General features: G+C 41.3%; 1 protein-coding gene and 1 long non-coding RNA gene across 5 annotated transcripts; one reads left to right on the top strand and one right to left on the bottom strand.

The window, feature by feature from the left end:
• Positions 1-1,032: 1,032 nt before the first annotated feature.
• On the top strand, positions 1,033-10,719 carry LOC121612389 (complement receptor type 1-like). Of its 4 annotated transcripts, none has more exons than XM_041945252.1 (13): positions 1,033-1,134; positions 2,011-2,076; positions 2,175-2,357; positions 2,586-2,685; positions 2,782-2,864; positions 2,954-3,133; positions 3,267-3,446; positions 4,729-4,791; positions 5,737-5,907; positions 7,312-7,359; positions 7,859-7,934; positions 9,230-9,290; positions 9,595-10,719. In XM_041945252.1, the coding sequence occupies exons 2-13, from the start codon at positions 2,019-2,021 to the stop codon at positions 9,595-9,597; spliced, it is 1,206 nt and encodes a 401-aa protein (XP_041801186.1). In that variant the 5' UTR covers positions 1,033-1,134; positions 2,011-2,018; the 3' UTR covers positions 9,598-10,719. The 4 variants fall into 4 exon arrangements, with proteins under 4 accessions (XP_041801186.1, XP_041801185.1, XP_041801187.1 ...); XM_041945251.1 differs by having other exon boundaries at positions 1,034-1,134; positions 1,980-2,076; XM_041945253.1 differs by lacking the exon at positions 9,230-9,290 and having other exon boundaries at positions 1,034-1,134; positions 1,980-2,076.
• On the bottom strand, positions 7,275-21,793 carry LOC121612391. Its single transcript, XR_006007141.1, has 5 exons — positions 21,688-21,793; positions 19,903-20,002; positions 17,961-18,006; positions 13,289-13,384; positions 7,275-11,561 (listed from the first exon to the last, which is right to left on the bottom strand). It is a non-coding gene; the product is annotated as an uncharacterized LOC121612391 (long non-coding RNA).
• Positions 21,794-23,655: the final 1,862 nt, after the last annotated feature.

Here is a 23,655-nt window from a genome sequence, read left to right as displayed (position 1 = left end):
ACAAACATTGAATCAGCAGTGAGGTGTTTAATGGTGTGGAAATATACTGTATAAATTGGTATGATAAAAAAAAAATCTAAGTGTTCCACAGAATACATCTATATATCATCCTTGAACTTGGATCCCTGATTCAGTGTAACTCGCACTGTATTGTAGAAACTGTCTGCCACTCCCACAGTTTTGGCTTTTGTTTTGTCTGATTTTTACTTTGCATTGTTAAAAAAACCCATCAAATTTAAATGTCAAAATAAGAGCAAAACTTTTCATTGCAGAAATAAAACCCCCCCACATTAGATAGACCCTGTACATATGTTTTTGCGGCTCTTTCATGCGACTGAAATCCCTGGCAAGGGAGGAGAGAAGAGCAGTAAAAAGGGAGCATTACTTCAGAAGCACTTGTTGCTCTGTAGGAAACACGTCACTTCCTCATATTGACTCCACCAGGGCTGGACCATTACCTCACACGCTATGAATGCCTTGTGTGATGGTCAACATTGTAAGCAATGAAATGATGGCAAATTGAGAGAGGGCACATCAGTCTAACCAAGTATGCTTCACAAAGCTTCTCTGGATATTTAAGGAACAGCTTTCATGTTCACCGATGTCACAACAGGTGAAGCCATACATCTTTGTCCCCTCAGGATTTCTATAAGATGTTAAGGTTTTGTGCACTGGATTAACAGCACCAACAGCTCTATGGAGAGGTTGCTAGATACTGAGGAGGGGGCTCCTTGGAGGCATCTGTGCCCAGTTGCACATTGTCTCATAAGCCATGTATGGCAATATGGTCATATACAGCAGCTATCAACAGTCTGTGCAGGCCCAAATGCTCTTTTTTGCCTAAATCAGTCATCTGCATTGATAAAGGTGCAAAAATATGTGTGTTTGGAGTCTTTTTTTGTTAAACTACATATCCTAAACTATGTTCCATGTTTTATTTCCGTCAATATTCAAGTGTCACGGGTGGAGGTTAGTGTGTTGCAAAGCTGATGACTTTCGGTTAAGGACGAGACCTACGTCACTGTGTGTAAGGGCCACGCCTTTGCCGACAAGACGCCGAGGCCGTCAAGACAGAGCTCAGTTTAACCACAGTAGAGGCGGCGGCCGCCACAACGACTCTTCGCATTTAGTTGGGTAAGTTAGAAACTGATCCGAGGCTTTAGCAAACTGCGCCATTAGAGCCCCCGTTAAGCGAAAGCAGAACGTCAATAACGCAGTAACGTGTCTACAACGATGGTCGCGTTTGTTTGTGTTACGCTAGCTAACTGATAGTTAGCTAACCCAGCCGCGCTTGACAGGGCGTGTTGCGTTTTTATGATTTTAATAATAGATTTGAAACGAGAAGATCCAAAAACCCGCTTGCACACCGTTGAACGAATCTACCGGTAATTTCGGCATAGATGTTTTTTTAAGTAAAGAGATTTGGGTTTATACCGTTCGTTTTGCTGTAACGGGTTACCGTCCACAGTGTTTTGATGAAGAAAGATGGAGGAGGAAACATGCGTGACCTTACGTTAGCTACTCGTTCTAAGGGCTGAAATTTTACAGCTGTTTTTTGGGGGGACTTCGTATTTCCCCGTTTTAAACGTATGCCGAACTTGCCGGCCTAAACTGTCGCCACAGACATGTTGTTAAGTAGCTCTGTAACGTGAGCTGCGTTAGCAGTGTCACGTTAGCTATCAAACATTGACAGACTATGAATGGAGTTTGGCGTCCTGTTTAAAGGACTAGGCTGACGGCAGTTATTTACAAAGATAAACCAGTGACCAGTATTCATATATTTGAGACAAAATACTTCTCTATTTATTGTATCGGGTATTTTAGCCTAAATTGAAGTCGTAACGTTATAGTAGCTGTTACTGGTAAATTGCGTGACTAATTTAACTTGTTCCCTGCTTGAATGAATCATCGCGAGCATCAGCCATGTTGATCAGGTTAACACTGATTGTCTTACCTGCATTTGGGATTGTCTTTGCCAGGTAGCCCATTGACTTCCGTTAGACTTTTCAGATCCTGTCATGGACGTCGCCTACTTCCTACTACTGGCCTGTCTTGGCCCTGTCATTACTGCTCAAGGTGAGCATAAGCTTGTGACAGGTGTGATTTTAATCCAGCTGGTGTTTGCCCTCACTTCTGGTGTTCATCTTTCTCTTTACATTTCATTGTATTTCAAGACTGTCTCCAACCTGTCGGAGGACCCAACATGAATTTGAAGGACAAAGACCTTCTTTTACAAGAATTCCCAGATGGAACCCAGGTTACTTTTGCCTGTGATGTTGGCCACGTGTCTGCAGGAGGGTCTGCAGTCATTACTTGTACTGCTGGCAGTTGGAGTGCTGTGAGGCTGAAATGCGAGAGTAAATATTAGTATTTTTTATTCTCTATTCTCTGATTTGGAGTCCTCTAGTAATAACACCTTACCAAGATATAAGTGCTCTTTTTATATGAGTGACCAATAATGCCTAGAGACCAGTCTGTTCAGTGATTTGTGCGTAACGATAATGATGCATAACGAGAGCTCCAAGTCTGATAACCAGTAATTTTCAAGGGAGGAATTTCATCATGATGAGTTTTATTCTTCACAGGGAAGAACTGTGGCCCCTTTGAAGAAGTGGAAAATGGACATATTGATTACTCTGAGGGGACTGAGTTTGGTGCTAAAATTGTGATCACTTGCAACACTGGGTTAGTAATAAACAGATAACGCTGGGTGGACACAGATTCGGCTTGAAATTTGTTGTCCGATTTCAAACCTCTTTTTTTTTTTAATTCCATAATTAGTTACAGATTTGTTGGTCAACAAGAGCCGAAAAAAATCCTTTGTGGAGACAAAGGGTGGCTGGGCAGGTTGCCTGTATGTGAAGGTTGGTAATCTCTGTGTTAATACAAGGCACATGACTTAATGAAAGCTCTGTCTGTTTCCATTCTAATAGATGTCATTTTTATTTTGCAGAGGTGACTTGTAATGTGCCACCTGCCATTGCAGATGGTACTTTCAGTCCAAACAAAGAAGTCTATGGGTACAGAGAAGTTGTACAATACAGCTGTCAAAAAGATCTGACACTCAGTGGATCAAAATCAGTATCGTGTTCAGATGATGGAACATTTCAGCCTGATCCTCCGACATGCCTCAGTAAGTGTTTTCAATTCTTTCCAGTCTTTCTCTGCTTTTTCCTAATTTAATCTCAGCTGTGACCGATGCCCTCACGCACTCAAGAAAAGGCTAATTTGAATTCATTTCCATTTTCCATTTTCTTTGCTTGCAGCGGTTCAGTGTGAAGATCCTCATGTTGAAGATGGTGACTGGGTTGATGGTTCTCGACCCCCTTATGGATACAAGGCTACAGTGATATTCCGTTGCAGATCTGGATATATTATGAAAGGGGAGTCTACACAGATATGTGAAATAAACAGCCAGTGGTCACCTGGACTTCCAAAATGTGAACGTAAGTCATTAATGTAATCTACTCATCTTGAACATGATCAAAACATGATTTTCTACTAATCCAGTTCATCATAACATGTTTACATGAGATTATCTTAATCACATAACGTTCTATATACTTAGTTATCTTGACTGGAATTGTTTCTTTTTCTTTTGCTAAGTGGTTCAATTTAAAAAAAAAAAAGAAATGTTTCCACCATATGATCAAATGACAAACCACAACCAGTTTAAACGCTTTAAAATGATCTGATTTGGTACCTTCTTGTCAATAACGTCTCTCTACTCGTTAATCAAAACTCTGCCACCTACAGTAGCGGATGGGACTTTCAGTCCAGACAAAACAAAATCTATGTTTTTAAAGATGTTGTGCAGTTACTCTTATTCAAGAAAGAATATTCTAGAATATAAGAGTCTTTATTGTCATTGCGCATGTCAATGAAATTTTCATTGCAACCCCCATGTTAGGAACAGATAGTAAGAAAGATAAGAAGATTAGAAAGAATAAAATTAAGATAACTACAATAAAATAAAATAAACCAACATGCAATAAAAATATTCGTAAAAGCAATTAAAAATATACCAGAATGAAAATATACTAAGGCAATAAAATATACTAAACAATAAAATATGGAAGTGAAATGAGTGGATTAAAAATAATATCATGTTCAAACGAGGAAGCATTTAGGCCTGATCCTCCAACATGTATCAGTAAGTTTTTTTATTTTTTTTATTTTTGTTTCTTTTAAATGATCCCTCTCAGCATCTTCCCAAAGTAATCTCAGAGTAATCTCTAAAAATTCTGAGTGGAGGGATGTTATGAAATGACTAAATGAAAAGTAGAACTTTACTTTGTATTTATCCTGACATTTCAACTGTGGAAAGTCTTCTAAAGTACAACTTTTGTATAGATTATATAAATATTGCCTTTAAAATATAAAGGAGAAGGTTAATAGCAGTCAGAGTCTGTGAGTCTTAACCTTCATACCTTACCATGCCTCTCAGAGAAGATCATGCTGCTGTGTAATTTTATTTTATTCTATTTGTTCATTGGTAAAGTCAGGGAGCGTGAGCATTAGCATGCAAGTCTTCATTGGTAATAGAAACTGAACATTTCTGACAAGATGTGGGAGTTCCTGTAGTAGTACAGATCATTACTCCTCTGTTTACAATACTTTGTGGGTGTGTGTGCGTGGAGAATGCCTTTGAACTAGTTTCTGCAGTGATCGTAGCACATCCCTGATGTCAGTAACACTGTTCTGATGGCTCCTTTTTATATTTTACAGCAATGCCGCCCACAACTAAAGCTACTACCACCACCACCACCACCACCACAAAGAAAACAACAGGTAAATCACTAAATAGCTAACTTACTGTCATATATCAAATTTAACACGTTTGTAACCGTAAAACATTGACTGATAACCTTGCACGTGTGAAATGTTATTCCCTTTTTGCTTGGTTTTGGCATTTCTTTTTTTGGAACATCCAAAAGCAGAACAAAAGTCTGCCTTTTTTTTTTTTTTTACTGTTTGATACTGAATCTGAGCGAGTTGAGCCAGATGACATGAGAAACCAAAGCTAAAACCTCAATCTAGCCCACAAGGGAGAAAAAAAGAAGTTGAATTGATGGCAGCCCACAGATTGATGCTGTGGCCTCTGACTTACATCTGTGGATTCTCATTTTTCGTTGTTTCACCGGTTGCCATGTTTGTTTGTGTAAATCACTCTTAAGAAACCAAAAGCACTTTCCAGATGCATGCTGTCAATGTGAATTTAACATCAATACTATTGTGCGTATGTTGATATATATTTACTGAGCTTTGTACTGCTTGTTTCTATAACAAGAGGCCTTGTGTCCCTGAAACTAACAGCTGTGGGCAAATACAGAAAATGCTTATGAGAAAACATGTCTTGTTACGGTTTGGATGGTGCCCTGTATGCAACATCAAGCTCCTTTGCCAGTTACATGTCTGTCGCTACTTGTGGCCGTTTTTAGAGACGTTCACAGACATTTTATATTCGCGCTAAAATGTTTTGGCCTGTGCTACAAAACTTGCAACCTCTGTAGCACCAGTGCTTTGTGCAAACATATACATGCTAATTACTCAGCCCTGTACTCTACCATGATATATAGCATGGTACAAAATTACCTTAATCTTGATGGAGGATTTTGTCCACCTTGCCTTTCCCTTACCAAGAAATCTGTCTGTAACAGGACTGAGCAATATCAATACATCCACAATTGTATTAATTTCCATTAAAATACTTTTTTTTTTCTTTTTTACCTGCAGGTGCTCATTGTGAAGATCCTATTATTGCAAATGCATTCTGGATTAGAGGTTCTCAACACCCTCACAAACACAAGGCTACAGTGACATACGAGTGCAGATCTGGGTTTACTATGAAAGGGGAGCCTCAGCTGACGTGTGAAGATGGTCAGTGGTCACCTGAACTTCCGACATGTAAGTCAAATGAAAACTCCTACTCGATTTAGCTCTGTAAATCAAAGTCAGCCTGTTATGTTTGAACATGCTCAAACATGATAGTGTACTAATCCAGATTCATCACATTCCTACATGTCATTAGCTGATCACAGCACTTTCTATATACTTAGCTTCCTGTGGTTTCCCTTTTTGGATTAAATTTGCATAGTTTTTTTCCTTTTTGCCATGCAGTTAAATAAAGGTTTGAAAATCAGGAAGTTGCTCTAGCACCACTGTTTGAAAAACCACAGTTTCTTGTGTGCATTTAGGTTTCTACCATAGTACCATCAGTAGAAACATTGCCACAATATTTGGGCATAACTTTCAGATTACCTGCTGCTGTGTCATATCTTAGCTATTAGCTTACGTGTTTATTTATTAATTCATTTATTTTTTTAATCAAGTGCATGAGGGTTTTCACACAGACCGTATGAGATCTTTTTGCACACTCTTCTGAGCCTCCTTGCCTGAATGAACACCCACAGTTCGTAGGGTTGTGAAGTGAAACAGAGCGTTAACAGGAAAGCCAGGAAGTGTAAAAAAAAAACCCCAAAAAACCTGTTAAACCAACATGGAAGGAGCAACTGCAAAAAAAAAAAAAAAAAAAAAAAAAAGAAGATAACATTTGTGCACGATGCTGTTTGGACAAAAAGGGTAAATTGATTATGTGCCAGTTACCTCTTGTCCATTTTGTAAGGCAAGAGCCCGGAAGACGTTCATACCAGGCGGTTGATCCCTGAAGGGCCTTGGCCCTGAGGAAAGTGAAAAACGTAAAATAAAAAAATCCTAAACTGTATGTAACATTGGGATTGGGCTAGCTAGCTTTTAATGATTTACTTGGAAAATTTTAAACAACGTGTTTTCCACCACCCATCATCTGTTTGACAAATTTCACACAGTTGATTGTCTTGGATATGAAGGAGAAGGTTTGAAGCGGCAGTCTGTGACTCATGGATTGAATCATTTCCACCACACTGCTGTGCATTTAATGTTTCTCACAGTTGGATGCGTGCTTTTCGGTGCATTCCAGCGCATTTCGGCTTCTTATAGCACCATCATCAGAAATTTTACTTCCATATTTGAGCATACCTTTCAGACGAGGCCATGCTTCTGATTTTGACCTTGCGCAAAACTGCAACTCGCAGTGTAACACGCTAGTAACGCAAGTATGCAGTTAAATCCCCCCCCCATGATAAACTCTTCAAAACATTGCTCAGCCCTGGGTAATGTCTATCTAATACACCAAAGATGGATTTGACTTTTAATGTTTTGTACATCTCTTCATCAGCTACTTCTGAAATAATCTCTTGTTATATCTTTGTCATGTAATCCAAGCCACTCTTTGACACAAGTCTCTGCCCTTTTGTTTTTTTTTTTTTACAGGCAGTAAAGGAAACCAATATGTTGTGACTATCGCTGTTTCCGTGGCTGGTAAGTTTCAACTTCATCCTTGAACATTAGATGAAGAATGCACAGAGATAATTTTGACGCGAATAACATCATGCTTGGCCTCAGAATGACTATATCACAGCAGACTATAGAGGTCTTGTGAGGGCATCATGTTCTTGTTTGGGAAATGGGAACAAAGTGACACATTCAACCATTTGAACATATTTATGTGGCAATGGCTGCATCTGTCACTTCCTCACTTTACTGTGGTTTGTGTTTTGCACATGATTTCCATTCATGTAAGACTTAATAGTAATGATTGCTATTCTAACCAACAGCAACAGTTTTGCTGCAATAATTTCCTAATAGGAAAGTTCTTGGTATTTATCAGGGTAACCTTTCATATCAGGATGGTGTCAGACATTTACATGACACCACATTTGTTGGTCTCATGGCCACTCATCTTTTTTTTTTTTTTTTAAACATTAATTACATCAGCTTCAAATATCTCCATTTTTTTTTCCCATTTTTCTCATCAAAGTAGTCAGTGTTCTCCTCCTGACTTGCTGTGGATGCATTTACTTTGGAGTCCCGGCATACATCAAGAAAAAACTATGGTAAAAGGTTGTTTTATTCAACTATGCAGACTAACCCTTGATATGGCTTTAACATTTAATGGCGCTAGCAGTCCTTGATCCTCGTCATGGCTCCTCCGACCTTTTCTCTGTGTCTCAGTGTTGTGTATTCGGTCAGTATGTTCAATCTGTCCAAGCTTTCTTTCTGTCAAGTGTTGCATGTTGTAATTGTGTGCTTTAGGCTTTTTGATTGTTTTTCTCTGTCACAGTGTCAGCGTTGTCTTAAAGGGCTGTTGTAAGAAGCCCTCACCTACACAGAGCTGTAGGTCACGCAGCACAAAGCTGCCCCAAGTGCCTCACGGGGGTTTTGTGTTGACACGCACGTTCAAATGTGAAGGTCAACAAAACGCACCATAGATGATAAAGCATGTTTAGGTGTGAATGATCACAGATGCAGGGTTTTTTTTGTCAGTACTCTGTTGCGTTTATTGTCTCACATTCTGTTACCACGAATATCAATGAATTGACGTGACCAAAGAGGAAGCACAGACGCTAGTAATAGAATAGCTGTGAAATCACGTGTTTCATTTGCATCAGCGTATGTGCCACACATACCCCCAGGGTAGGGTCTAGAGGATGAGAGGAGCTGGCAACATTATTATTGTTGTTATTGTAATTATAATCATTGATTTTTTTTTTTTTTAAATCTTGGGTTCACAGGAGGCACATAATGTCTTTGAAATGATTTTAGAGTCAACCCAGACACTGTTCAGTGCAATCCTATAGTTTCTGCTTGAAATTGCTTTTCTTGTTCATTTGATGTATACATTGGCTAATTTGATCTCTGTGAAATGGAAAGGAGTGGTTGCTGGTATGTCACATTTCTGGAAACGTTTCTCAGGAAGCACCGTTTGGTTCCTGTTGTGTCAGAGTGGTTTGTGTGTAGTTTTAAACTCGCTGTTTGGGAGAGTGTCAAAAATAACAAAAACCCTCAACCAAAGAATCCGTTAAAATGTTGGAACACCAGGCCACCTGCAAGAACAACGTTCTGTGTCCTCGGTGATGCTGTGGCGACCTGTTGATTTCTGCTCTTAGAAATGAACAGGTAGTATTTTGCATCTCGAAGTTCACACCCACACAAATTTAAATATTTCGGCTGTGAGAGACAGATGAATAGCAGCATCCAGGCCAGGTGTGTGTGGGCGTGGGCGTGTGAGGTGTTCTGTCTGGACGGGTTGTGTGCAGTCTTTTGGGTGAATAGGGTGTTTTTCTGGCCTTCTTGAAATCCTCCTTGCTCCTCCTAGTAGTAATGTTGACGAGTCACTATTGGCTTACAGCCCTGGGAGAGGCAGTCCTGACAATGAGGCTGCAAAACCCGAAGAGGAAGTAGCACTCTCGGTAAGACGCTGGGCCACCCTGCGCACTTGCACTCATGTACGCAAAGTGAACAGATAATGATGTGCTGAGCAAGAATAAAATGCGACAAGGAGCACAAGCTTTCATTTCAGACTGTATTTGCATGATGTATTATTAATGTTCACAATGTTTCTCTTGCATGTTCTCCTGGCCTCCCAACCTGCTGGACAACTGCCTTATAACCCTTTACAGTTACTTTTCTCCTCTTTCACAGGGCTGCACGGGTTTTTGAGTTTGTCTAAAAATGTCTAATTTCTGTTACTTTTCTTTGCTCTTTTTCCTGTAGTAAGCGGCGCAGTCCTGTTAATCCAACATTGCTGGATGTAAAAATGACTTGTTGAGAAGAGGAATGTCACTGGAGTTGCCTTTGAATGTACTCGTTCCGTCCCATATGCATGTGGATGGCACAGGCTTATGAGATCCCCTGAAACGTATGCTGCTGAATGCCACGCCGACTTGAGCTCAGTCCTTCGCTTATATGTTAATTAGCTCCTCTGATTAGTTGACAATTAATTTCCATCTTCAATAGACCACTCATCACTACTTTTTCAACTGATGTTTGGGAAGCCTTCCCTTTACAACATCAGCTGTTCTTCTATCTTTTAAATTTTGAAGGAATGAGAGTTCATCAGTCAGAGAGGCTCGCTCATTTTAAACTTGCACTATAGCTCAGAGCACAGTTCAGCTTGGCCAATATAGCTCAGTGACACAGATGGCTTAAAACAAGAAAATCAGTAATAGATGTTTGCATGGTTCACCTTAAATACAGCTGGCTCCAGTACTCCAGTCTTGTAGATTCAACTTCCACCATTCTAGAGATAACAACAGTGGGGTCTGTGCAACAGTCCCTAGTATAGTGCCTGAGCATAAGGCATGTTCCATATGCCTTAATGCACAAGCCAAAACACTTGGCTTGTTGTGTGTGACTTGTGTGTTTGCCTGTGAATTGCATAACTCTTAACCCAGTTGTTAGCGTTTGTTAATGGAGGCTTAATCATGGGCCAAACTTCATGTTTTTGTTAAATAATTTGCCACGGTCAGTGTTGGCACATTGTTATTTGTGCCCTGTTTTTTTCACCAAATTAAGTTAATTTCCTTTTTTAGCCTCCAAATCGTATTTTTTTTGTAGACATCTCTTCCAGAGCGTCACTTTTAATGTAAGAAGAAGAGAAGGAATGCTTTGAGCATTCGGACACAGATATGGTGTCGGTTGTTACATTAAGATGTATGAACTGTGATCTCTGAACATTTTTGCACTTGCCAGCCTGTTTATTTATTGAACTAAAATTTGTTTCAAAACATCTCTGTAAAATTTGTTGTACTGTTTTGAGGCAGGCGGAAAACTGCTCTCATATTGGCGCTACTTTTTGTAACGAATTGATGGAATAAAACAAGAGACAATGTAGACTCACCAGTGTGTTCACCATGTACTTGCACACCAGCCTTGCTTCTCATGGTTAAATCTTGTTTGACTCGGGCGACATGCAATGGAGCTTGAAGAGTTAATGAAAATGTCAAGATAGACTTGTATGTATTTAGCTATTCCATATATTCTGTGTATTCATGTTCAATCGAGTGAGGAGGGGGTTTAAGGAGAAGATATTGAACCCTTCATTCAGGGAATCCAGAGGTAATCTGCTGTCACTTTACATTTAATATGGAGCAATAGAAAAAAATCACTTTAGGACCAATACATGCTAAAAACTAAACTTGTGATTATATTTTACCAGTTTTGTTTTTCCAACAAAATCACATCCCACATATGAGTTATGAGAAATAAAGCATTTTACAAAAAATAACTTGACTGAAACAGTCTACTTGAAACACCAACCTGTGGGTACAGGTACCAATGAAGAAGATCCTCTGACATGTTCTGTTACAGTGCCACCTTGTGGCTGTGACACTGAGTAGGAAACTGTTCAAACATTCCCTTGATGAAATTGGCAGACAAACATTCACTGGTGGGATTTCACAAGTACATTTACACAAGTGCAATTTTAATTGAATGCTTCTTTATACTTAAATCATTACATTTCAAAGGGGCTGTTACATCATCTTGCAGATTAAAGTTTCATACATAAAACTACATTTTGCTAATAAAAAAATAAAAAGCAGGATTTATACTCACAGTGTATAGAGTAGTTCTACATTGTGGAACTGTTGATTTTACTTAATTAAAGGTCTGGATACAACTTCCTCCACTCGCTATCAGCGAGACGTCCAGGTTCGATGGAGAGATGAGGCGAGCTGCCACTGTAAGAGTAATGTGACAGAATGTTGCTACAGTCAGTCCACAGTCAGTAAAATAAAGAGCACAGCTTAGCTGCAACATCCTCCGCAAGGTAAGACGAGATCTGTCCTTCACTGTAACCGATTTCAAATGGTGCTAGAAACAAAAGCAGACTCAGAACACCAAAAGAAATCGGTCAACCTTGGATTGAGGACAAAGAGCTTGAGCTGTCAACACATCACTGTAGGCTGGTGGTTGGTAGCCCACCGAGTAGTGCTTCAGGGAGTGACACATTCCAGGTGAGGCTGTCTCTGTGCTTCACCTTTACTACTGGACATCTCTTCTGGCACTTCACAGCTGCCTGTTGCAGGCCAGTGAAATACACTTCCCACCCCAAGAACACTGATTTCAAATGGTGCTAGATAGATGACAATACTCTAAGCCACCATCTGAAACCAGCTTCCAAGGGGGGCACTTCTCACAGAAGGTATCCCTCTGTGCCGAAAAAACCCACCGCATCTACAATGGAGAACAACATTAGTAACAGCAGAAAATAGGGGGAAACAGTGAAATGAGCTGCTAGTTTGAAACAAGAGTATAACAGATGTGGTACGACCAGGGATCATTTCAGTGAGACTGAACGAAGCTGAGGGATATGTGAGAGAACATTAGAGGTTCAGATGCTGCAGCAGACACACACGCAGCTTGATATCTGCACGCTCTGTAATTAATACACTGCCCAAGCAACATGCTGTAGATGTGAAGCAGAGACTGATAAGGCAGCAGCCTGAGAGACAGCTAAGGCTTAGAAGTCTGCGACACGTTGACAGAATTAGAATTTATATATTTATTATATATATTTCCCCATATATATATATATGGGGAAATATATATATATACTTCTCTTTTCATCACTCATCGGCCGACATCTTAAAAGGATAGGAGCGGCCCTCACAAGCATCCACAAAGACATCTATTGTGGAAAAGTTGACTGTACTGTTAAGTTATTGCACGAAATGTAGAAATTATCCAATGCATGTTCTGTTTGCAGATATGAATTATGCATCGGCCAAACACCCACAATGATATGACACAAATATGCATGACATTTAATCATAATAGACTCAGACTGGTTTCTTCCTTCAGTTGGGAAAGTTGACTTAAATGCAATCTGTGAGAGGACACTGAGGAGATAACAGCTGTTAGAGGCACTGTTGTATTAAATCTTCATCTGGAGGCCTTGCCATTTGCAAATGGAACGATTAATTGTTTAAACAGTGCCTGGTTAGGCTCCATTACGCTGATGCATGTCGATGAATTAGTAATAGGTACAGTAAGCTTTAAATGTTGTCTGAGTCGACCTTGTTTTTGACCGGAGCAGGATGATGTTCAAGGGAGGCCTGACAGCACCTTGGAGACTGTCCGATGTCATGCACTTTTGGATGGTTTAGCCTCACGCTCGTGCCCAGAGAGAAGTTTGATTCACTGCCTCATTTCAGGCCAGAAAGCGAAGAGGAGGCGAGCAGATGAAGAGAGACTGTGTGACAGATAGAGATAGAGATGTAATGGAAAACCACTGAGAAAGCACCAGAACACCTCTCTCCCTCTCTCTCTCTCTCAATCTATTTCTCTCTAACACGCCCACTAGACTGATCTGATACTTGATCCAAGCTTCGCGGATGTGTGAGGGGCCAAACAAGAACAGACACACAAAACACTGGCACTGCACGTCTTCCACGCTCAGGCTCACCTGCAGCTCCGTGCACGCGGACCTCGATCAGCCCTCTCCTCTCGGCTGCTCGGTAAAATCGCGAGGATGATGGCCCGTTGCGTTGCTCTTCAGCCACTACAGGAGAGGAGGAAAAAAAAAAGCAAGGAAGTGGCAGTCAATCGCTGGCAATGAGAGCCATGACGCAGACACGCAGCTACAACACTCTGGGAGGGTGGGGCAAGGACAGGTAGTGGCCAGTTCACTAACTTGTTGCTAAGTGCTTCAACAAAATACAAAGCCACCCGACCATTTCCATCTTCCTCCTGCTGTTTTTACTCTTTGCATGCAGGTGAAAGGACTACTGGCAATTCATTGCCTTGGCTCAAACCTCCCTGTCCCTCCAGAACACACACCCACACACAGTCTGCCTTCATTTCTTCATATTTACAATGACAACTCCCGTAAATACTACTTGTCGTGAAACTGATGAAAGCCAAATCAGGGGAGGCTAACCCCAGCCTCAAAACATCAGATGTAATTTACTTTGATTTTCACAGTAATCCCCACAGCCCTTACAAGCCCTTATCAGGCTTCAGATGGGCCAGGCTAAGCCAGTTTTTTTTTTTTTTTTTTCTGTCGGGGCTGTTTGTGTGTGAGGGTATAAGCTATGCATGTGTGTGTGTTTGCACTGTAGCCACAGTGACGACTCTGATCAGAGGGCCTGTCTGTCCGTAGGTGTCTGGTTCCTTCGCCTGGCTGGCTCAACCCAACCCTGTCAGTTTTCTTTTTCGGGTTGTTTGTTGCTTGTGTGCCACTGGACCTGTTGTGTAATGCTTATAAAAGATTTAAAGGGACAGGAGGCCTTCAGAGAACGGTCAACGACAGGATCAGGAAGGAACTGTGAAGCACCCTGGGGAGACCCACAGAGGTGAATATTTTCACAGTGGTCCTTATAAGAGTATCGCTGAGTGAGTAAACTGAGGCGAAACACGCACGATAAGCACTTTGTTAGCTTCAGCTGTACTTTACAAGATACTACTGAGTTAAAATACAACTTATTGGTAAAAAAAATAAAAGCATCGTGAATCAACTGTCTGCAGGTAAGATGGATTAGCGTATTTCTGTCTCTGTGTGTCACAACTATGCCCTGAGTTGATGTGTAGTCTACTGGTAGACTAACTGTAGGGTTAGCTCATTCATAAGGAATAAGCCCCATAGTGGTGAGGTGAGTGGGAGAGCACTTCTTTACAATCACCTTTACAAAGGAAAACCAAACAGGCAGCGATAGTATATACAGTATTATACCATCAGCACATTTATAGAGAGCGAGCGAGAGAGAATGAGAGAGAAAGACGCTGACTGTAGAAGCAGGAGCTGCAATGCAGACCACGGGCAGCCACACACGCTCTTGCATCATCTCACAAACGAGGACTTCCAGCCAGGAGCACGAGGAGACCTCTCTTGTCCAGGGATTTAAATCCTTCCTGTGGTTGACACCCCCTTGTCGTCGCAGAGTGTGTCAGGCGCGCACACCACGCAGAAGATGCTGAGCAGCTCTCTTTTGCTGCCGGTTCCAGTCAGTAAGATTTTAGCTGTTCTTTCAAGGAAATTCATCTGGAACTTAACACTTGTTTGGAAACTTAACGCAACTAACTAATGCCTCAGATGCATTAGCACACACTTCATAGCTGTTTTCCGGAAACGAACGGCGGTACCTGTAAAACGAACAAGGCCTGAGGCTGTGGATAAAAATGTCAACATCGGCCAAACTATAAACGCATGATAATCACTTCACAAACGAAACACTGGCAGTGACGTTCCCTGTAAAAACGTAACTGATTGATCACTTTCATGCTTTCTGAACTCACACATGTGACCACGTTTACAAAAATCCCCACTTCACTTTTTTTTTAACCAATTAACGATAGATTAACAGCTCAACCCACGTAAACACACGTGGTACTCAGGTATCCACGGAAAGGGGTTTCCGCAACTGCAAAACCTTTGTATAAGAGAACAGTGCTTCTTAACCAATCAGATGCTGTTCTCCAGCTACTTGCATGCACTAAGCCAATAGAGCGCTACTGTGCAGCTTGTGGAGCCAGGGGAGCTCCTCCCATCCAATGAGAACCCAGCTTTGGCGCGGTGGCCAGTGATGCAGCAGCTTTAGGAAGTCCAGTGCATGTGAACTGGAGAGAAGCCAAAGCAGAGTCACCAAGAGAGCAAGGTAAACAAGTTCTCTGTTTCTCTATCTCCCCCTCTCCTCCTCGTCCCTCTCTCTGATCCCGAGCCATGACATTTAGCCCCTTCTGATGTTCCCTTTCTCCAAGAGAGAGGCGGACAGAGAGATAAACAGATAGACGGGGAGAGGGAGAGATACAAGCTGTGTGCCGGTTGAGGAGAAGTCCAGCCCAGAAACGAATGCGTCACCATCTCTGTCTCTCCTAACTACGCAGAAACAAATGTGTCTTGGGAAGGGTACTGCCAAATCCCAGTGGCCCTGGAGGGTGAAAACAAATCACATGAGAAAAGTGCCACCAGCCACAGATACCAGGCTGATCTGTTGTCCGAGGGCAACACACAGCCGCATCCCAACCAGCCTATGCTTTCATATATGTCTCTCTCTCTCGCTCTCCATCCTCAGTCTTTCCTTCAACTCCATCAAGAGTTAACCACAACAAGTAGGCCAGCAGTTGGAACGCAGACACATATATGTACGTATGTAGCGACAGAAAAATGATCCCCGTCTTGGCTGAATTCAACAGCGAACTTATCCTGTAATCTTTGAAGGCTGCTGTCATGTCCACCTGGCTGCATCTGTAGACACTCCCACATAATGGTGTATTAAACATATGATACGGTGTCAAAAAAGGTCCGACTGCGCCACGCGTGACCGTCTTCACCCCTTATTTGCACAAATGTAATCATCCGCGTTGCTTAAGGTGATGGTGGCAAAGAAAGCGATGTTCGAACACCTCGATAATTCTCGGCAAAACATTCCTGACTGAGCTTCGCTGTGATATTAACAACCTTCCAGAATATTCCTTTGTTAACCCCTTTGTCGCACCTCTGGCCGCCCCGACACACACACACACCTTGCCACGCTATCAAAACAAGACCAAGAGAAACTGTGTCACATCTTCAGCATCCATGTTGAAACTCCCGATATCAGCTCGTAGGAACTACGCCGCACACAGACACAGACAGACACACACACCACACCACACCACACAGTAGCGACAGGCAAAGCAGATCAAAACTACCAAGGAGGAAGAGGAAGAGGAGGAGAAAGCCGAGGTTGTCCGAAACCATTGTGTCGACTTCAGGTGGAAAACTCGATGACTCTGGGCTTGTTATCTCAGCTTCTGTTTCTCCTGACATGAAAAAGTGACGTAGCAACTAATCCAAAATCTCTCTCTCTCTCTTTCTCTCTCACTGACTTGCTCTCTCTCCCTCCCTCTCTGTATCTCCCTCTCTCTCCGTTTCTGCTTGCCTCTCAGACACACGCACTCTTTATTTTCATCTGGTTGCAACAGCATAAACTGCTATTAGACTGCTACTTCGAGCTGACACATATACACAGAAACAGAGCAGACCCGAACGCACGCACGCACACGCACAGCCGTGCACATGCGCGCATGATCACGCTATTCCTCTGCCCGAGTGTGACGCAGCACTTAATTCTCTGTGCTTTTATACCACTGTTGTGGCTTTACAACGCAACTTCTTGAACAAGCTGAGCCACAAACACACTTGCTAGCTGCCACACAAGGGAAGTGAGCATGAGCAGACTGCAGTTAAAGGGACCCTACCACCGCGGCTCCCTGTCCCCCACTCAGTGACGTTGCTGTGTCCCCATTTCCCCCCCATGTCCCCTTATAATTGGGTCTCTCTCCCTCTCCGCTGCCCTCTTCTCTGGCGCTCTCCTCTCTGCTCTCGGCGAGAGACGCACTCTGGCTCCTCTGTCTCTGAGGCTGAGCTGACTGAGTCTCCTCGATCACCTGACAACCCACTGGTTTTAAAGGCACATCACCAGCTTACGTATCAGTTGCATAAGCACTCAGATGGTCTTTTGGCTTTTTAAATACACTCTAATAAGGGATTCCACTTATCACTGAATCTGCACCAAAGGGAATATTTACACGGTGCTCTGGTTTATCTTGTTATGCGATTCTTTTGTAACACCCATATGTTGGTTACTATAGTGATTTCTGACGTAATGTACTCGGTGCTCCTTATTCAATGTTACTACTTTTTACCTCCAGTGTGGGGCAAATGTCGAAAAAAAATAAGGATACAGCGTGCGATGACTGACCATCGCAGCCACGCTATGACAATCAATAACCATGAATAGGCCTACCGCATGCACTTCCTCTTTCAGCTCTAGATGCTTCCTAACACAGCTCTGCCCTAGGGGAAACACAGAGCACTATTTTAGCCAGTGTTTACATGCAAAATAATATTGTTATCCAGTTAAAGTAAGCATAAATCATTAAAATTACAAGATTAAAACAAAAATATATTGCAAACTGACACATGATAATGTGAGGTTAATTAAGAGTATTGTATTAAATGTAAAGCAGGAGCTGGAGCTGTTCCTTTAAAACGACCGTGTCTCTGTCTTATAAATAGTCTGTTTTGGTTCAGTCAAACATTGGCAGTTTATTTTAAGAATTTGGGTCTTTGCAGTTTTACCTGATAGTTCACATACCTTGATCAGATGATTCTTCGTTTGTCATGTAAATCAGACTACAGAGCTGCGGGAAGATAGAAGGAGAAAAACACTTTTTAGAGCGCAAAAGATGAAAGATCATGCTCTAAAAATCAACAATCATTGAAGTTATCTCATTTGATTTTTAACATGAATACCAGTCATGTGGAACACTCCATTAAACAAGACGCTAGTGGCTGGCCTTGTGAATGCTACAGTATCCATCAATCACTCAGGGATAATTCCTCTAACTCAAGCTCCTTGTTATGCAGCTCTTTAATTGGGCTGTGGCGTGACATAAGAACAACAAAGGAACCAAACTGTACTCGGATTGTATTAAGTGCAATGTTCAAATCAAGATGAACAGTCTATGAAATAATTCTCACTATGAACATCCATAACAAGTCTGGGGGAAATGTCGGGCCAATGAAAGATAATGTCTGATTCTGTTATGGTAGAATACGCCAAATTAGCCTGTTTGTGTTAGCGCAGCTTCAGCTACAACACTGCAAACAGTATCCGGCAGGGCGATAAGAGGAACAAGCTTGGTTCTGTCTCTTTTATTAGCTTGTCCGTTCTCAACAAGGCTGCGCCTATTAGGTCTGTCTGCATTTCTGAAGAATAAAGGCCTGTTTATATGCTAAGCTGAATTAAAAGCATTGTCTCAGTTAACAAAAGGTAAACAAAGCGCCTGTCAGCTCACCACCACACCTATTTATTATAGAGATAGATGACAATGTGCGCATTCAACAAGTCCTTTCAGAAATAATTCAGAATTTTTAAAAACTTGGAAGACAGGGGACAAATTTTATTCCAAACATCACAATTGTTAGCTAAAACTGAAGTGTTGGAGCAACAGTCAACTACGTTTGGAGAATATTTTCTATGCTGCAGTGCGGTCTCACCGGCCGCCTAAACCTTGTAGTTTCATATCAGATATTTCAAAGGCTTGGTTGAGCTATTAAAACACAAACCATCCCTCTATTCTGATGTCTTCAATTTCCCATTATCCTCCAGTTACAAGTCTGGATCTTCATCTGGCATTTCGCGCGGCTGTAAATTTTCTTCCCTAAAGCACTCGTAGTTCGTGATGTCCTAATTCCCCACTGGAGCCGGAGGATATGGAGCCCACAGCTTCACCTTACAGGACTGAGAAAGGAGCGCCTCGGTAATAGAATCAGCTTTCACCCTCGAGCTGTATGGGAAATGTAAGGGATCTGAGGGATCAAAGCATGTTTGCTCTGAGCAGACTGGGAGATGCTGAGGGTATTGATCGGAGCATTGAGGTCTATCTCCTCTTTTAGGATAAAGACGTCCTCAGTCTATATGTGCATCCAATGCAAGATAACTACAATAACACTGCGAAATAGGACTGCAAGTTGAGTCCTTGACAGTGCTTGGTACCACATTTCCTGCTACTTTTTTACTAGTACTAATTACTGTGCTCTGAATACCTGATGCGCCTCTTATATTAAATGCTGTCATATGGCTGAGGAGGTTCTATGATCCATACCCAAAGATTAGATATTCCAGCACTGCTGATAACTTGGGAGTTCTTGCAGCCTGTTGTTCTCTAATGAATATGGGAGGTTTAAAAGTGACAGTGGTTTGTGTTTATGCTCACAGAGAAACACTTCGGCTTCTAGAATACATCTAATTGCTGGTCCTTCCTGTCTGCTATTTATGCCCCTCATCCAGTGGGCAGTGTGTTAATTTTAGCCATGTCATCTATCAGCCATGCCTGTTCCACTTCCTAAACCTTAATCCCTCCCTTGGAAAGGTGCCCAGTCAGCTCCATTGATATTGTTTTTGCCTGAATTGGGAACAATGGGCATAGCTCCTAAATGCAACCACACATACATTTAGGCAAAAAAAAAAAAAGTTTTTTGCAGTTTAACTGTTTTATTCAAAATTAAACAGGGTAATTGTTTTCAGTTATTACCTGGTTTGCAGTTACCACTCAGAAGAACGCAAGCAGGCTCTCTCTGGGGACGTCAGTGTGATGAAAAAGAGGTCTCGGACAGCTTTATCCTCTGCAGGTCCTGAGAAAATCCCAGGAATTATGTCAAACATACAACACAGAGAGTTCAAGTGTTCCTCACCTCAGCAGTTTCTTTGATGCTATGCAACTGTAAATCTCTTTAATTCAAATTGTATGTATGCATAGATTTGCTGAACACTGGTCACACCCAGCACTTAAATAATACAAATACGCAGCTGGCCGTCTGTTACCCAGCTAAAAGTTTTGACTGTAATTGATATAAACAGTGAGCTGCTGCGCTGTTGTGCCATTCGTCCTAGACGTTGCTGGTTGTTTTACCTTTCTACAAAGTTATGAGGCACGAAATGAATAAAAGCACGCATTCAGAGGCTCTCATTCAGATGTGCAAACTGCTGTTTTACCCTCACTGTTCATTGCATCAGTACTTCCCAATACCATATCCGACTCATTCTGAGAACACTGTTAATGAGAACTTCATGCTCAGCACAAGCTGTAACCCTGCAGAAATACGCCATCCAGTGTCTAATAAGAGTATTGCTTTTAGAGGTTTGTTTACATCAGGAATAAAAAGTGCGTATGACATAGAAACCTCTGGATGGATGAAGCTGAGTCAAGGCACTGGCACAGCAGGCGCATGCACTATAAGCTTACAAACAAACAAAAATGAGCCTAGAAAGAATCAATAACATGTATTTAAAGATAAGCTCGTTGAGGGGAACCGATTTCTGCAAATGAACAATGAGAAAAACAATCTTACATAATTTTAACTTTAGGCCTATGAAAGGCTATTGACGCAAGTGGTGACTGATTTTACATTCTTTACACATGTTACAATTTAAATACAGTATGCTAAGCTGAAAATGTTACTACACACAGCATGACACACTGTTACAACAGTAACAAAATTCAAAGTCCGTACCCTATAATATCAATCTCCTGAAAAGTTGCACAAATATACAGTTTCCATATGAATGATTTTTTTTATTGTACATTAGTTTAAAGTATCTTCTCCTCCTCTGTAACTTTTAAATTAAACGTAGTATCCTGCTACTTTTAATTGTCAAACTAAGGGATCTCACAAGCTGGATCAATTATATTCAATTATAAACTGCTACTAATACACAAAAATCTATACAGACATAGTCAATAACAACATCTACCACATGAATTAAGTCATTACGCAGTACCGCATGGATGCACAGACCACTCACTCCTGAGGTAAATTGAAGTGCGCAACATCCTCCTGCAGCAAGCATCCAGCACACCTCTCCATCCCACCCTGTCCCTCTGCCTCTCGCTGGCTCCGAAGATGACAAAGAGCCACGAATCCGCACAGACACGTTTTGATAAGGAAACAGCTGAGTGCAAATACATCGCTTATTTCCGGGTAACGTTAGAAACAACGCTGGGAACTGCGCACTCCATCGTAACAATCAAATCATGGGCGTAATTCTTATTTGTCTGGAATGAGAGAATACCTTTTCACAAGTTTATTACGATTAAAACATTTAACAAATAACACACTGTGCAACATTACATAAGGGTTATACAAGAAAAACAAAGATGAAGCACGCTGCTATACGTTGCTAAAACAGCCTACCGCCACAATAGACACACTGTACCCTATAGACATATATGATGATAACGTTACCTCAAGCCTATTTGATTCACTGGAGCAGGCGCTTAATGTAAATAAACAGTTTCTATTGGCAGGGGAAGACTCACCGACAGCTCCTCTTTCGCAACACGTCCGGTCTCATTTACTATTACTACTCCGTCACCGCTGCTACAGCCTCCCGTCAGCCTTCCAGTTACTTCCAAATCAAGTGAGGTCCCCTGCACTGATGAAAAACCTCGTCCATCGACATTTTCACAGCAACACAACCATGCCACGCCCACATGCACACACCCCCGTTTCTTGATTGGACGTGGCTCCGAAAGGCATCGATAGGGTCACGTGGTTTTTGACGCATGTTTACAAACAGGCGAAGAGCGGGAGAGAGAAAAGGCAGAAACGAGAGCAGTCACTCCTAAGAACTTCCGGATTTAGTTCCGGGCAGTTCATTTCTTTATGGTCCTGTTCTGGTCCCATCAACGGAAAAGTAGGAGCTGACAGAGTACCATCTTGATGCGGAAGTACACCGCGGAAAAGTCACCCTGATGTCGGACTTTTAAAACTATGGTTTTCCAATATTTTATACACTCTCTTGCCTACCACTTCCTGATAATACAATGAAGTATTTCTAGATAGAGCATGAAAGGCCGATGTATTATTAAACATAAAAATAACTGAAAAATAAAAGCTTTCTTTTTTAAATTATGAGGTCAGTTCAATTAGAGGATATGCATGTGCCCTAAGGCTACATGAATCACACAGCTATTAGTATCAAACACAATATTCATATCGAATAAATTATATGAATATTAATGAAACCATTAGGCACTATAATTTCAAGCTTGAAGATCCTGAAAATGTGGTTTCTTCCAATTATGCCTCTATAACATTGACTATTTTCATTCTTATTATTTTTAAATAGCAAGTGCTCAAAGTTTGGGAAATAAAACATCCGTAGTTATTATTTATTAAGAGTTTAGCACTCAAAAACACAGCTAATCTGCTTCATCAGGAATGTGTGTAGTTTGATCAAATCTGATTAGCAGTGCTGGCAACAATTGCAAAAAAACACATAGCTGTCATCACACTTTGAGTCAAATTTAGCTTGACTGTAATTGGTGCACAGAAACATGTGACATCACTTTTTTCCAACTCAAACCTGCCCACTTCAACACAGCAATACAAACAACGACAAACACACAAATAGCCTACAGGAATCTTGTGTGTAAAATAATCAAAACTGTTCTAACTGGCACAAACTGTGTTAATGGAGGACTCCATCACTGACAGGAGAGGCTGATGGAAAACACATTTTCACGGCATCTGAAAGAATCCTATGTGATCAGAGCTTGTGACCCAGCAGCGAACAGCAGGGGTACCTATAGGACCGCTAACAGAATAAAACAATCTAATGTGTACTGAACATCTGTAACTTGAAATGTGTCATCTCAAGCTATTATGTACCCTATGTTTAGCTACTGGAGCATAAAATAACCAAATAAAGTATCTTTGGGTGTACATAAAAGTAATTTCAATACTTTTATTTACCCTCCACCTGACTCCATTAACTCGAGTGCATTTTTTTCATATCAAATCTTTTATTGCGGTTTTCTCATTTCCTAGCTTAATTACAACTATTTGTGTCCTTATATGATTTGCAGTTACGATTTATGTATGGTGTACACAGTATTTAGTAATTCCATGGCTTCATTTTGGATAGGGATGCTCATAATATATATGGTACTCCAGTTTTTTTTTACTCTTTATGTTTATCCGTCATTTACATTCAATCTTACCATTGGCTATTTTCAGTGGCACATATACATGAAGGGTAGACCAATTGGATCCAGTGCCAAGGCCACAGCATTCAGTATGGGATACCTCTGCCAGCATAAGCCTTAAACCGTGGCATCCACTGCTTGTAGACCATGCTTCTGTGAACAGGCAGAGCGTAAAGCTTGTTAAGATTGCTAATGAGGTTAAAGAGACCTGCAGGCAGTTTCATACTCTGTGCTCAAATACACTTTAACAAATCCAAATAGCATCAAATTAGCAGTGGGGACGATCGCTTCAACCCT

Source organism: Chelmon rostratus, chromosome 10, assembly GCF_017976325.1.
Source record: "Chelmon rostratus isolate fCheRos1 chromosome 10, fCheRos1.pri, whole genome shotgun sequence".
Classification (NCBI taxonomy): domain Eukaryota; kingdom Metazoa; phylum Chordata; class Actinopteri; order Chaetodontiformes; family Chaetodontidae; genus Chelmon; species Chelmon rostratus.
The sequence above is the reverse complement of the archived record's forward strand: the minus strand, read 5'-3'. Positions and strand labels throughout refer to the sequence as shown.